Source organism: Phaseolus vulgaris, chromosome 5 (genome assembly GCF_051622355.1).
Source record: "Phaseolus vulgaris cultivar YP4 chromosome 5, ASM5162235v1, whole genome shotgun sequence".
NCBI classification, from domain to species: Eukaryota; Viridiplantae; Streptophyta; class Magnoliopsida; order Fabales; family Fabaceae; genus Phaseolus; species Phaseolus vulgaris.
The window spans coordinates 12,165,264-12,181,399 of NC_143502.1; the positions used below are offsets into that span (position 1 = coordinate 12,165,264).

The 16,136-nt window shown below is 37.3% G+C and overlaps 2 protein-coding genes and 1 pseudogene across 3 annotated transcripts; 2 read left to right on the plus strand and 1 right to left on the minus strand.

Moving 5' to 3' along the window:
• The first annotated feature begins 336 nt into the window (after positions 1-336).
• LOC137835210 (Nucleotidyltransferase family protein) lies at positions 337-13,082 on the plus strand. Its single transcript, XM_068643595.2, has 13 exons — positions 337-794; positions 1,242-1,354; positions 1,449-1,505; positions 1,597-1,692; positions 1,802-1,872; positions 7,960-8,002; positions 9,418-9,498; positions 9,581-9,640; positions 9,783-9,833; positions 10,082-10,179; positions 10,279-10,327; positions 11,270-11,314; positions 12,048-13,082. The coding sequence occupies exons 1-13, from the start codon at positions 446-448 to the stop codon at positions 12,501-12,503; spliced, it is 1,569 nt and encodes a 522-aa protein (XP_068499696.2). The 5' UTR covers positions 337-445; the 3' UTR covers positions 12,504-13,082.
• LOC150027484 (uncharacterized) lies at positions 2,733-5,904 on the plus strand (annotated as a pseudogene). Its single transcript, XR_016520999.1, has one exon. The product of XR_016520999.1 is annotated as an uncharacterized LOC150027484 (transcript).
• A 994-nt stretch (positions 13,083-14,076) lies between the features above and the next one.
• On the minus strand, positions 14,077-15,278 carry LOC137834440 (uncharacterized). Its single transcript, XM_090302604.1, has 2 exons — positions 14,856-15,278; positions 14,077-14,528 (listed from the first exon to the last, which is right to left on the minus strand). Exons 1-2 carry the CDS (start codon positions 15,132-15,134, stop codon positions 14,361-14,363), a joined length of 447 nt encoding a protein of 148 aa, XP_090158730.1. The 5' UTR covers positions 15,135-15,278; the 3' UTR covers positions 14,077-14,360.
• Positions 15,279-16,136: the final 858 nt, after the last annotated feature.

Below are 16,136 nucleotides of genomic sequence, written 5' to 3' on the forward strand. Positions count from 1 at the left end.
AAACATCTACAGTCAAATGAAATTATAAAGATTTTTGTGTACATTAAACCATATAATAAGTAAACAAATTACAATTTATTAAATTTGTAAATATTTTATATACTATATCTATATCATCATTATAATTTCATATATATCAAGAATATTTTTAGATTTTTTTTTATCTCTCAATCTATCACTTTATTTTAATATTTATTTCTAATTTGAATTATTATTAAAGTATAAATTATTTAAAAAACAGTGTTTAAAAAATCAAAGGTATATCACAAACTAATTTTAAAAATATAATTTATTTTTTTTACCTGTAAAGTAAAATCTCTGTGACTAAATCCTTTTAGAATCCTCACGTCAGACATAAACCCTAAAACAGAACCCTAATTTCAATTCATATTATCCATCCCTTTTCATCTTCTTCTTCTTCACTGTTCCACCCTCCTGATTTTCAATGGAGGAGCATTCGCTGAATATTCCCAAAACCTTCGTTTACGACACTCTCTGCCCCCTCGCTCTATCCGCTGCCGATTCCCCATTCCCTGACCACCATGAACCCTACTCCGTTTACCGCAACGAGATTTCAGTCGACACTCCCCAATGCGCCTTGCCCACCTCCACCACCGTCGATTTCTTCTCCCTCGACGTTGCTTCGGAGGCCTACGGCCACGAATCCCTCCCTGAGCCGCTCGCCGCAACGCCCGAACCGAAGACGCCGACTCCTGCGCCCGAGCCGAAGCTCGAGAGTGTCTGGTTCGGCGGGAATTGCAAATTTAAGAGTCCTATGCTTCAGCTGCATAAAGGTATCCAATTGATTATAACGTTTTCACTTAGACATAATCCTTTAATTTTAATTGGAGAACAGCGCAAACAACACATAAGGAGCTGTATTTAGTTTTGTCCTTTGTAGAACCCGGTTAGGGAAAAATAGAGTGGAGTTTAAGTGTTTGGGCGTGCGTTTGCAAAACTGATTTTGTAGAGTTGGTTTTTGGCCAGAAGTGAAGTGGTTCATGTCTAGTTTTTATCTTGGGAGCAAGTTTTATATAAAGCAGTCCAACGGGAAAAGTATATTTGATCGCTTCTAGTAAAATCAATTTTACAATAACGAAACGTCTATATATATTTATAAAAATCGACTTTGACTGCAGTCAATATCAATTTCCATTATTTCCACCATGAAACCAGAGAACACTCTTATTGATATATACGGTTATGGAATTGTTTATGATTTAGCAATGCTTATTGTGCAGAGATAGTGGATTTTTGTGAGTTTTTGTCACCAACAGCTGCAGAGAAAGCTGTACGGGATATGGCAATAGAATCCGTGTTTGGAGTTATAAAACATATATGGCCTCATTGCCAGGTATCAACGTTGTTAGTTATTGAATTGCACCATTCTGTTGTAGAGTTTTATGTTTCAATGAGGTTTCTTTTTTCTTCTTTTTTGTTACTTTCAGGTGGAAGTGTTTGGGTCTTTCAGGACAGGGCTGTATCTTCCCACCAGTGACATTGACGTAAGTATGGTTGATGGCTGATAGTAAGTTTTCCTCATGAATCAGTGCATCTGAATGCTTGATGCATTATGGCCAAATTCTTTGAATGCAGGTTGTGATTCTGAAATCAGGCTTGCCAAATCCACAGATTGGACTGAATGCAATTTCTAAAGCCTTGTCGCAGAGGAGCATGGCTAAAAGGATTCAGGTCTGCCTGGAGTGCTTAAATATCTGTATTTTTTTTTTGCCAGGAAAAATTAATCAATGTTGTCAAAAATTTTGAGTGTTTAGTATTTTGCTTGTGGATCTTCTGCTAGGTCATTGGAAAGGCTCGAGTACCAATTATTAAATTTGTTGAGAAGATAAGTGGTCTTGCATTTGATATAAGGTTCAACTTCAAACTACTTGATTTCCCACCATTTTTATGTGAATATATGATTTTATGATATTTATGTGTCTGCATCAAATGTATTTGAGTTTACTTGTCCCACTTTATTGTACGATATTGGATAAGTTGTTTGACTTGAATATCTTTGCATATTTGAATTTTTTATTATGGATTTTCTGTCGTTGAATCAAATAGCTAATCAGAACTACTACTGAAGATATAATGGTTTTCATTGTCTGGGTATTGGGATTATTTCATAGAAAAATTTCTTTGATATAATATCTGCCTACCTTATGAAGTGGTTCCATGCCTTATGTAGATTAATCTTTCACTGTCTCATATATGAAGATTCTGCTTAATTCACTGTGTTACATGCATTTCCATGAGAAGACCCGTATAGCCTTTCCTCCATGCACTCATTTTTCTTAGTAAGTAGTTGAATACCTATAGGTATAGCACCCAACCACATTATTAGCAGTTGATACCTATTGTAACAAGTCACAACCACATTATTCTGAGTATAGTCAATTTGTTGTATGATAGAAATGCTGAGGTACAACTGGGCCAGGAATATGGTCCTAAGCCCAAGATTTGGAGAGTGTATGAGAGGAAGAATAAGAGAGGGGTTAAGAGGAATGACGTGGCCCTGAATCAGACTTGATATGTATGGAGGATATAAGGGGTATAAGCATTAGTAATATATATAGGTGGTTTGAGGAGAGAGAGAGTATCGAGGATTCTGTTAGAAGTGGATTCACTGTAAACGTGAATTGTAGAGGCCCTGTGGCTCTGGATTGGTAGCTTGCTACCAATTACTGTTAGATTGTTATTTCCTTATTTTTCCTGCTGAGATACACGGTATTAGTTACCTGATTCAGGAATCCTAAAGGAGATATCCATTTTCTTGCTGATTGTCTCTGTTATTTGATCTGCATTCCATTAAATTGGTCCGACCTGCCGGATAAAGACCCAGCCCGGAGAAGACTGTCGATGCCAAGGAAGCCACCTACGCCTAAGATGGGTGATCGGATTGACGCTTTGGAGACCCAAGTGGGACATGTTACCTCCACGCTCGACGCATTGGTTCGACAGATGCAGCTCCAGTCCGAACAGATGCAGCAGCAGAGTCTAGTTCTCGCGAAACTAAGCTAACTAAAGGAGGGAAATAGAGAAGGAGAGGCATCGAGTGGAAACTCGGGTGGTGATTCACCTTCGAGTGAGTCTCGACTCGCCGGGAAGAAGGTGAAGCTTCCACTGTTCGATGGCGAAGATCCAGTGGCTTGGATAACTCGTGCAGAAATATATTTCGATGTCCAGAACACGCCGGAGGATATGCGGGTGAAGCTTTCACGTTTGAGCATGGAAGGTCCCACGATCCATTGGTTCAATTTACTGATGGAGACGGAAGATCAGCTATCATGGGAAAAACTCAAAAGGGCATTGATCGCACGTTACGGTGGCCAGAGATTGGAAAACCCGTTTGAAGAATTATCCACGCTCCGTCAAACTGGAAGAGTTGAAGAGTTTGTTGAAGCATTTGAATTGCTTTCCTCGCAGGTGGGTCGATTGCCGGAGGAGCAATACTTAGGATATTTCATGAGTGGGTTGAAACCTCCGATCCGACGAAGGGTGAGAACTCTGAATCCTTCTAATCGGATGCAGATGATGAGGATGGCTAAGGATGTTGAGGAGGAGATTAAGGAAGACGATGCCGAGGGTGAAAAAGCTGTGGGGAAAAGGTTTGTGGGCCGAAGAGAAGAAAGTGGGCTTAAGTTCAGTAGTGGGTTTAACCCGACCCAGAAGGACATGAATAGACCCGGAAACTTAAGTTGGTCCAACCCGGCAAAAACAGGGAGCTCTTTTGGGTCGAACGCGAACCCAACTTCATCGCTGAGCTCGACGGGACGGAAGAGCGACGACGATCGCCGCGGTAGAGCTTCGGAACGGTGGCGGGGAGTGCGAAGTGAGGAGATGGAGGAACGGCGAGCAAAGGGGCTTTGTTTTAAGTGCGGTGGTAAGTATCACCCAACCTTGCACAAATGTCCTGAACGCTCCCTACGTGTGTTGATATTGGGGGAAGGAGAAACAGTGAATGAAGACGGAGAAATAGTAGCGTTGGAGGTAGAAGATGCCGAGGAGGAGGAAGAACCAGAGGCGGAGTGCAAAATTATTGGGGTTCTGGGAAAGATGGGAGAATATAATACCATGAAGTTGGAGGCACAATTAGCTGATGTGGTTGTGGAGGTGTTGGTCGATAGTGGAGCTAGCCACAATTTTATTTCACCTGAATTGACCTCCGCCTTGGGACTACCAGTAAGCCCTACTACTGTTAAGAGAATCAAGCTTGGGGATGGCCATCGGGTTATGTCCGAAGGCACGTGTAAAGGAATTAAGCTTTTTCTGGGGTCTAGGCTCTTTGTAATAGATGCTCTGGTGTTGGAATTAGGAGGGTTAGATGTGGTTCTCGGTATATCATGGTTGAGCACATTGGGGAAAGTGGTAATGGACTGGAAAAATTTATCTATGCAGTTTTGGCATAATGGGGAGCTGGTAACATTACAGGGTCAAGGAAAAGGACAGGTTCGACATGGCTGTCTCAATTCCTTCTTGACGGGCCAAGAGCGGGACTGGAATGGTGAAGGGTGGTGGACTCAATTGGAAGAGAAGCAGCATGCAATGGAATTGGGTCAAAACAGTGTGCGGGAAGTATTGGAGCGGTTTCCTGCAGTGTTTACAGACAAGTTAACACTACCTCCAGTAAGAGATCAGGTGCATAGAATCAATTTGTTACCTAATTGTGGTCCAGTCAATGTGCGGCCATACAAATACCCTCACCACCAAAAATCTGAAATTGAGAGACTAGTGGAGCTGTTGCAGGCAGGGGTTGTTCAGCCCAGTATGAGCGCTTTCTCTAGCCCCGTCATTTTGGTCAAGAAGAAGGATCAAACATGGCGGATGTGTGTGGATTATAGAGCTCTCAATAAAGTAACTATCCCGGATAAATACCCTATACCCATTGTGGATGAATTGTTGGATGAATTACATGGGTCAACAATTTTTTCGAAGATTGATTTAAAATTAGGGTATCATCAGATACGTGTGCATGAGAATGATGTGCACAAAACTGCGTTTAGGACTCACAATGGTCATTACGAATATCTTGCGATGCCTTTCGGATTGATGAACGCACCAGCCACTTTTCAGGCCACAATGAACGACATTTTTAGGCCATTTCTTAGAAAGTTTGTGTTGGTATTTTTCGATGACATATTGGTGTACAGCAAGGATGAAAAGGAGCACATACAGCAACTTCAACAAGTGCTACAGGTGTTAGTGGATCAGTGTTTTGTTGCTAACATGGCTAAGTGTAAATTTGGATGTTTGCAAGCAGATTACTTGGGTCATATAATTTCTGGTGTAGGGGTTTCTGTGAATCCAGAAAAGGTTAGATGCATCTTGGAGTGGCCTGAACCTAAGAATGTTAAAGGAGTGCGTGGGTTTTTGGGTTTGACTGGATACTACAGGAAGTTCGTCAAGGATTATGGCAAGATTGCCAAACCTCTGACCGAATTGACAAAGAAAGATGGTTTCAATTGGGGTATGGCTGCTAAGGAAGCTTTTGAGAGGTTAAAGAAAATTATGACAACATCTCCTGTTCTTTTGCTGCCTAATTTCTCTGTGCCCTTTGAAATTGAATGCGATGCTGCAGGGAGAGGAGTAGGTGCTGTGTTGATGCAAAACAGACAACCAATTGCTTATTTTAGCAAAGCTTTGTCTGACAACAACTTGATGAAAACTGCTTATGAAAAGGAGTTGATGGCTTTAGTCCTTGCCATTCAACATTGGAGGCATTATTTATTGGGCAAGGAGTTTGTTGTGTACACTGATCATAGGAGTTTGAAGCATTTTTTACAGCAGCGGATTTCCTCTCCTGACCAACAGTGCTGGTTGGCAAAGTTGTTAGGCTATCAATTTGAAGTGCGTTATAAACCGGGTTTCGAAAACAAAGCTGCTAATGCCTTGTCTCGTTGATATGATGAGGGTGCATTTTCTGCACTGGTGCACACTCCTATATGGTTAGGGAGTAATCAGCTACTACAAGAAGTGAGGAATGATGAATCTGTTCAGAAGGTAATGGCGGAGGTGATAAAAGATCCTATGGCTAAACCGGGTTATAGTGTGCAGCAAGGGGTTTTATTGTACCAGGGCCGTTTGGTATTGGGTGCTAAATCTCCCTCTATTCCTTCATTGTTGAAAGAATTTCATGAAACTCCTATGGGCGGCCATTCTGGATTTTTGAGGACTTATAGGCGTATTGCAGAGAATCTTTACTGGGTGGGAATGCAGAAATCCATCCGGGATTATGTACGAGCATGTGATGTGTGCCAAAGACAGAAATATGATGCAACTACTCCAGGGGGTTTTTTACAACCTCTACCTATTCCCAATGCTGTATGGGAGGATATTTCCATGGACTTTGTGACTGGCTTGCCTAAATCCAGAGGTTTTGAAGCGGTTTTTGTGGTGGTAGACAGACTATCCAAGTATAGTCATTTTATCTTATTGAAGCATCCTTATACTGCCAAGTCTGTGGCAGAAGTCTTTGTTAAGGAGGTGGTGCGACTCCATGGAATTCCTAGTTCCATTGTAAGTGATAGAGATCCCTTGTTTGTGAGCCATTTCTGGAGGGAATTGTTCAAATTGCAGGGTACGACACTCAAAATGAGCTCCGCCTATCATCCCGAAACAGATGGGCAAACCGAGGTTATCAATAGGTGTCTTGAAAGCTATCTTCGGTGTTTTGCGGCTGATCAACCCAAGACTTGGGCCTATTGGGTGCCATGGGCTGAATATTGGTACAACACTACTTATCATGTGTCTATAGGTAAGTCCCCTTTTGAAGTTGTGTACGGGAGACAACCTCCTAAATTGCTGCGATACTTGAGCAATGAAACAAAGGTAGCTGCAGTTGCTTTGGAGTTAAAAGACAGAGATGAGGCTTTGGATCAACTTAAGAAGCACTTGTTCAAAGCCCAGCAGCAAATGACAGTGTATGCCAATAAGAAGAGGAGGGATTTGCAGTTCGAGATTGGTGAATGGGTGTTTTTAAAATTGAGGCCCCATAGGCAACAATCAGTTGTCCGAAGGATAAATCAGAAACTTGCAGCACGTTTTTATGGTCCTTTTAAGATCATTGAGAAGGTTGGAGAAGTTGCTTATAAGCTTCAACTACCTGACTACTCCAAAATCCATCCTGTTTTTCACATATCCTTATTAAAGAAGGCAGTTGGGAACTACCATATCCTGGGAGAATTGCCTAAAGAATTAGAGGTTGTTGCTGAAGAAGAGATATATCCAGTAAAGGTTTTGGGCTTTAGAGTAACAGTTCAGGAAGGAGTTTCCATTCCTCAAAGTTTGATCCAATGGAAGAATAAATCTATTGATGATGTCACATGGGAGGACAATGCTGTGTTGAGGGTTCAATTTCCAGAATTTAACCTTGAGGACAAGGTCATTTCTGATGCGGGTGGCATTGATAGAAATGCTGAGGTACAACTGGGCCAGGAATATGGTCCTAAGCCCAAGATTTGGAGAGTGTATGAGAGGAAGAATAAGAGAGGGGTTAAGAGGAATGACGTGGCCCTGAATCAGGCTTGATATGTATGGAGGATATAAGGGGTATAAGCATTAGTAATATATATAGGTGGTTAGAGGAGAGAGAGAGTATCGAGGATTCTGTTAGAAGTGGATTCACTGTAAACGTGAATTGTAGAGGCCCTGTGGCTCTGGATTGGTAGCTTGCTACCAATTACTGTTAGATTGTTATTTCCTTATTTTTCCTGCTGAGATACACGGTATTAGTTACCTGATTCAGGAATCCTAAAGGAGATATCCATTTTCTTGCTGATTGTCTCTGTTATTTGATCTGCATTCCATTATTGTATACTATAGATTGATCCATGGTTCTCACATAGTTATGGAGGTATGTTATGTTGCTTAATATTGTGTGCACAAGAGCTAAAACTATTTCAGTATGATGTTTTTGTGAATGTCATTTATCCACCAAGGAATTATGCTTTATTTCAGTTTTGACATTGACAATGGACCTAAAGCGGCTGAGTATATTCAGGTTTGTTTTATTATTTCCCACCACTTGATTTCACTATGCATTTTTTTTTATTTTAATTTGTGATGCCATGTTTTTAAATTTGTTATTGATGCAAATTGTGTAATATTTTATTTGACCCATTCATAAATGGAATCATTAGAAATGTTGAACATAAGCAGTTTGTTGATGGTAGAAGGCCAAAATCATGCCATATAAACTTGCCATTGTGGCCTAATGTGCCACTATAACGGACTTCTCTTCACAAATTGTCCATGGCAGATGGTGAAAATTTACCATACCATTCTTCCGTGGCAGTGTCATCTAACAAAACTGAACATAAGTGGAAATTTGAACATATATATTATTAGGCTGTGAATCGGCAAGGAAGGAAATGATTATATCCGATTCTTATCTGGATATTTGCTTTAAGCTATATTGTGAACCTTATCATTAATCCAGTTGTTAATGAGGTAGTCTGATAGAAATCCCAGAAAGAATTGTGGTATAACAGTATTATTTAATGAAAAAGAGGAGCTACAAGAGCTCTTACAGTGACTGTTAAAGACAACCAGACCCAATGGCTCCTATCCAGAGAGATACTCTCCTAACCACCTTAATACGATCAGCATGAGTCTCCTGCAAACTGCCAACTGGTCTATTAAAAACATAAGTCTAACAGATCTCTTCTAACAGAATGTCCCCTGCCTTTGTGATAATCACATGCCATGGCATCACTAATTCTCTCCCTACTGGACCCATTTTCTTCCTTCTTGTATATACCCTCCATATTATAGGCCTCCTTGTATCCAGGTTTGGCATCTGATTCAATCCTTTATCATTATCAAAATTGGGACCAAGGGTCCTATCATAGTCTCTAATAGAAAAACAAATGCAACATTCCAGAAGCAATCATAATAAAACCACTATTAGATCATTCTTCTGTTTATGGAGAAGGATTTCATGGAAATTGGTGAATGCTATGCCTAAAGGTAAATAGTATTGAGTGGTGGAGTAGGATCAAATTAATAATTTATGTCTTACTTGACTTGCATTGCAATTCTTCTGCTATATGAAATTGCTTTCATTGACCAGACATTCTCGCTTGGAAGTCTTTGGATTCAATATTGTATTATGTTGGTTTCAAAATATGGAATGGGATCCCTTGTGCTCAACATATCAGATTGCAGTAATAATATATCCATATGACCTTGGTCAGTAAAATTCTAGTGAGGAGCTTTGCAATAGGAGACTAACAAAAGAAACATCTCAAAATGCAACCTACACTTTGAAGATTTTACTTTATTTTTTCTTAATTTTACCTTTTTTAAATGCAACAAAGAAGAATACAAAACAGAACATATTCTACTAAGTGTGCTGTGTTGGATGGAACATTATGTGCATTCTTCTTGTTCACAGTTGTATTGTTGAATTTGTAGGAAGCAGTGCTCAAGTGGCCACCTCTAAGGCCCTTGTGTTTGATTTTGAAAGTATTTTTGCAGCAAAGAGAACTAAATGAGGTAAGAGTTCTCTATAATATGTATTTTTCTTGTCATGTTCTGATTCCAGTCTGCCTATTTGAGATTCTTGTTATGTATGCAGGTATATTCTGGTGGGATTGGTTCTTATGCCCTTCTTGCCATGCTGATGGCAATGTTGCGGGTTAGTTGTTTTTGAATATGCTTTATAAAAGTTTAGTGTTTTTCACTGGCCTGCAGCATGAGGCTTTCCCTTTTCAGTATGTAGTCCACCTCTGCATCATGAGAAATAATAAATAAATAAATTCACTTTTTTTATGCTTCAGAATCTTCGCCTGAGCCAAGCTTCTGCAGAGCACAACCTGGGAGTACTTTTGGTGCGTATCTTCTGATTCCGAAGTATTGTTTTGCATCTGTTTTTTTGGTTCCAGGGCTGTTATATGGGCTCTCATTCATGATTGGCAAGTTTTTTATGCAATTTAGCAGTTTCAAGAAGAGAACCATTCACAATAATTGTGTTCTGTGTGCCTTTGTTTTGATAAATTATTCCTCTATAGGATGAAAAATAAGAAATATATCAATTTACCATTCTGATAGTGCTATTTTTTTCCCATTCTGAAATCAGGTGCATTTTTTTGATTTCTATGGACGCAAATTGAACTCATCAGATGTTGGTGTGTCTTGTAATGGGACAGGCACCTTTTTTGTGAAGAGTAGTAAAGGGTAATAAAGAATTTGGGTATATTTGTGAAGTAATGTTATTTTAATTATGCTGTATAAGTTATCCAATAGGTTATTAAACTTTTCCCACTGTCATTTCAGGTTTTTAAACAAAGGACGACCAAGTCTTATTTCCATTGAGGATCCACAGGTTTTATTTGAAGAACTCCCATTTGATTTCGTAGAATGATTATGTGTGTGCGTGTGTTTGGGTGTGTGTGTATAGCCAATTAAATCAAGCCAGAAAGTGGACTGTACTTGATGGATTTTTCGTGACCATCCTGCTCATGTTTGTATTCATCAGTTATGAGATAATTAGTGTTTGGATTGGCTTTATGATGAGAAATGATCAATTAATTATTCATGCACGTAAAGCCACAAATTGTTGCTTCTCATTTTTCATGGTATTACCATGATTTTGTGGGTTAAAATTGATTCTAGTGTGTTATCTAAATACACTATAGCTGAATTTCTGGACCTAAGGTCTTTTTCTGTAATGGGTGGGGATGAAATGGGTTTGTTTGTTGCTTTGGTCAGTTTGTTTTAGTGGAGTCTTGATATCTGACAGAGATTGAACAGAGTTATGTTGTATTCTCTTGCTTCCCATCTTTTGGTTCTGTATCTACACGGGTGGATATTTGATAATCTTCCTTTAGTCATATATGCTTTCTAGGTTGCATTCTTTTATAGTCCTTGTATCTATTTACATGGTCTTGCTAATTTTTCGAAAAAATGAATATTTGGAGTTACTATTTCCATTTCCGGAGTCATTACTTGCTGCTCTTTTGGAGCAATTGCTGAATATTTCATGGAGGAATATATGAAAAGTGGAAATTGGAGATATTTGATCAACCAAAATGCTAGGAAGACCTAACCGTAGTTGCATAGTGAAGGACATAATATCTAAACAGGAGTTGTGAATATTGTCTCATCAAAGTCTGTCTTTTTTGTTTTCTGTAGTAAATTGCTTGCATATTACTTTTTACATGCACATTTATATATTATAAAGTTTGACACTACTTTTTGTGTGCATATTAGACAAATTATTATCATTCGTTTAGTTGATTGGTAGTGTTTTTTTTGGCTGAATCAGGCACCAGAAAATGACATCGGGAAGAACTCCTTTAATTATTTCCAGGTTTGCTCACTCTTTCGTAGTAAATTATATTTATAATAGTTTTAGGAAAATGTTCTTCCGTCTTAAAATTGTTGAGAAACAATGCAAGAATGTTTGTGTAACCCTATGCATTGTGCTACCTGTTTTTCTATTTGACTTTCATTACATTGTTTGGTGTTTTACATGTTTGTTCTTGGTGTAAATTGAAATACATTAATACAATGGTTGATAATTTGTCGTTTACTGGAACTTATGTTCAGGCACTAAAGCATACTTGTCTCTGCCATATAGAAAATTTGACTTACTGCTTAAGGTTTGGTTTGCATTTAATTTTGTTCATCCTGCTGCTTATAGTTCCTTACCCAATTGGTTAGCAGGGATAGACTTATCATTCAGCTCCCTTCCTAGTTTCAACCCTTTCGTTTTAATGATGTTGCTTGATTGTTCTTTTCAACCCTCCAATATGGTGTTTGTAATTTTGGTCCTCTAATACTTTTGACTCCAAAGAAGTCTGCCAAATTTTCTATTTAAGCCAATAAAGGTCCTTTTGTTAGTATATAATAGCCTTTTATGCCTTTCCTTTGATAACCTCTAAAAATCAATCAACTATTTTCTCAAAAATAAGCTAACCAAACACTTGAACGTGTTTAATTATGGGTAAAAATTACAATTAATTCCGATAATAATAATGTTCGTTACTTTTGGTGTTCATCTATAATTGGCTAATATTAGATTTTTATTTTTTTTTTCTCAGATTAGGTCAGCTTTTTCAATGGCCTTCAAAAATTTGACAAATCCCAAGATCATCATGAGCTTAGGACCGAACAGGAGCATTCTGGGGACTATAATTAGACCAGATCCTGTTTTACTGGAGCGAAAAGGGGGCTTGAACGGCGATGTGACTTTTGATAAGTTGCTTCCTGGTGCTGGCGAGCCATTACAACAACAGTATGGAGAACAGGATATGTTATGCAATTGGCAGTTAGATTATGAAGAAGAACCACTACCTCGGGAAGTCGATGCCAGTGCAGAGCCTAGCTCACGTTCTTCAACAAAGAAGAGGAAATCTGGTTTGAAGAATTCCAGTAAGAAGCTAAAGGAAAATGAGAATATTGAGATGAAAGGGAATGAGGAGAATGACTCTAGAAAAGGAAAGGATAAAAAGAACAGAAAAAAGAAAAAAACTCAACTAGGAGACAGCGGTTATTAGGCCAGAGGCAAAGTTGCTGAGGTTTCTTACAAAATGATTGGGGATTGTAATATGATCGGTGGTTTGATGACAATGAAGGAACAAGGCATCATAAGAGTAAAAGCAAACTTGAGTCAATGTTGTCACACGACCCAAGATGCGAGCTATATTCCTGCCACTCCTGCCAATATATCATCTTGACGGCCCTTACCTCTGTTGAAGATCAGTAATCTATTATCATTTATTAAAGGGTTAGTGGTGGGATTAATATATGCAGGTTTTTTTTTTTAATTTATTTTCCCCTATTAGATCATTGGTTTCAATGTGTATTTTTTCAAATAGCAAATTTTAATCCCTAAATTGAGAAATGAGTGTTAGTGTTAGAGAGTAAATTTAGATTTTTTTTAGAAGGGATTAATAACAGTACTAATCCTATGTTATTAGATTTATTCCTATGTTGTTGCCTGTCCAATTTTGTTAAAGAAGCTTGTAACCAATCTGACGATGAAAGAGATACTAGAGGAGAGTATGCCATATGGTTTTGTTGCAAATGAATGCAATAATTTCCTGCCTTCTCAGTGGGCCATGCTGGTTATGATAGTTTCCTGCCTTCTCTATTCTATTTCATATTGATCTATATAAGCTATTTTTTGTCTTGGAGCCTCTTTTGTAGTACGATCAAACTCAATACCTAATCACCTCATCGTGGAATATTTACTGTATGATGTGGTTAAATACTAAATGCTTTTAAAAGTTTAAAACTACTTGCACATAATTTTAAACAATTAAAACAAGGTGGCCTTTACTGTATAAAAGTGCATAATTTGTTCTATTTCATTAAATATGAAATGATATCAAGCGTGGCCCACAAATTTATATGATTTAAATAAATTTTAGTTAAATAGTTTTAATAATAAAGTTAGAAAGTGTTAAACAATAGGCTTTAGAGTACGAAAATGCATGATTTTTTACTATCCAATTGAACAAAACGCAAGGGAAGATACATTTCTTTATGTAATTCGCTGTCTGGTCATATTTACTGCAAGTTTCTTGAGGAAAGAAGGTTTTTATAGTTTATTCATAATGCAAAAGTAAAATGTGACTGCAGACTGCAAAGTGCAAACAAGTCAAGAAAAAAGCTGGGAATAGGAAATACACAGGATTTGAATCTTCTTATTATCATGAACGGGACACGATTTAATTTCTTTTAAAAAAATAAAAAAGATATAGCAATTAGGATTCAAGTAGTATACTACAAGAGTTCCTTTATCGGAAAACAAGCAGAATAAAAGGTAAACAAAAGTCAGAAATGGTGGACCCCATAACCAAAACAGTCTTCGGAATTTATAAAGGGTGAATGTAGTGGAAAAGTAGAAGAGGGGACAAGTGAAATGAATGAAATCAACCGTTGCAAAAGTTCAGCAATGTCTAGTTAACAAGGGTAAATTGCAAATTATTGGTCGGTGTTTTGTTGCTACTACCAATAGAGAGCATGCCAAAAGCACTGTTCATTTGTAGGCTTCAGTTTTCGATGAAATGGAATAAACAATTAGTGAAACCATGCCAAGTACAACCAATCTATATGATGACAGTATTCTTCATAAATCAACTAATTTCTCAGCTTCCTTACACAATCCATTTTGGACACAACTTCTTCACATGCATACACAGAGGTTTCACTGTGACTAGTGTTTCACAATGAACTTGTCAACCTTTAGAAGAACATGGTAACATGTTATGCACCCGATAGTCAGAGCTATTCATTCATTAAACTATTAAAGACTCAACCTGAGTTGTCTTGATGCCGAAAATACTACACATTAAGTATATACGTTCTAAGGAACATTAGTTAAAATAATTAACCAAAAGTAAATAAAATTAAGGAGGAGGTTGTTGCCTGACCAAGTGAACCTCAGTTTTGAAAAGAAGAACAGAAAGTGAGTCAATTGAGAAGTAGATGAACCCTCCACTAGTGTGACTCACAAAGGACCCAAAACTCTTCCCTATCACGCAATGCCACGCTAGTCCATACTTGGTGTCAAACTCCTGAAATTGATACAACATATTAATACAAAACAACTTAATTGAGTAAGAGAATGAGTCAATTATGAATGCTTATTCTCATACCCTATAGAAAATTATACTTAAGAATGTTACAAATAATAGAAAACAAGGTTCAAAACAAGAATAGAATTCCATCCAAGAGAAGTATCTGCATGTAGAAAATGTTAGAAAACATGTTCAGCATGATATCTGCAACAGCTAGTTTCTGAAAATCACGTTTCAAAATGTAATCTGAGTATGTTGAACATGATTAGTAAAGGAAACCAGAAAAGGGTACAAAGTAGGTGTTTTCCAAAGGTTGCACTATACCTTTTTGAGAGCTCTTGCTATGAGAGTGTTTGAAGGCTTTGGAGAAGGAGAGGGAAGAGGAAGGAGTGATCTAGTGTGGCGAAGAGCGTGTTCCTGCATGTGGACAGGCATGTCGAATGATTTCAACCTCACGTTGAAGCTGATGGCAAGTGAAGCCAGTCTCATGATTGTTTGAGAAGGGTTGGGATTGGAAGTGTGCATGGTGTGGTTCTTCTCCTTGGAACCATGATCTTTGATTAGCTTTGGTTCTTGTTCTTCTTCCATGGTGATGGAATGCATCAGAGAATGGAATGCATCAGAGAAGAAGGGTGCTTTTGCATTAATGTGAAGTGGGTAGGTAGGGCAAGTCAAAGACAAGGTGAAGAACAAGTGGGTTGTGTTTGATACGCATGGTAGTACTGTAAGGCGTTTTCAACTTTCAACTTTGACTAGGTAAATGTGTAGGACATGACAATGAGAATTTCATGCATTTTTTGTACCACTAGAAAGTGATCACACACAATTCCAAGACATTCAAAATCACATGACCCTTTTGAATTGTGCTTTTCTTATTCTCTAAATCATTCATTCTTTTTATCAATTAAATGAGAAAATGGATATGAAAAGAAATATTGTGAGTGAATTTTGAGGAACTGTGTTTTAGGGTTTGAATGGTGGCAGAAGAAAGAAGGGAGGGTTAGGTGAGTGACCATACACAGAGTACTGAGGTGCCTTTCCTGCAACTCTGCTTCTTCTTTCCTTTGATACGTCCTACTGCTAAAAAAGCAGACTGATTTTTCTTCTCCAAATAATTTAATTCTATTTAGAAAAAAATGGGGAAATTTGTTATACTCTACTTTTAATTGAGAATTTATCAAATTTTTCTTCAAAAAAAAATTAATTATTATATTAATTAAATTATATATTATTACGAAGATTACAAAAATTATTAATATTTAAAATATTTTTTGTTATCAATAAAATTTATAAATTAATTTTTAAATTGAATATTTAATTAGTAATAAAATTTTTAATTATTAATTAATTTATATTTTAAAATTGGTAGATAGTTAATTAGATATTAATTTAAATTTTTTATTAATAATAAAAATTAATTTAGATATTAATATTTTAATATTTAAAATAATATTTAATTTAATTAATTATTTTTTTAATTAATTTTTATTTAATAGTTTTTGTATAATTTTGATCTTATAATTTTAAAAATCTGTAGTTTTAGTTTTTTAAAAGTTTCTTCAATTTTTATATAAATAATTAGTTATCTGTAATTTACGTAGTTGA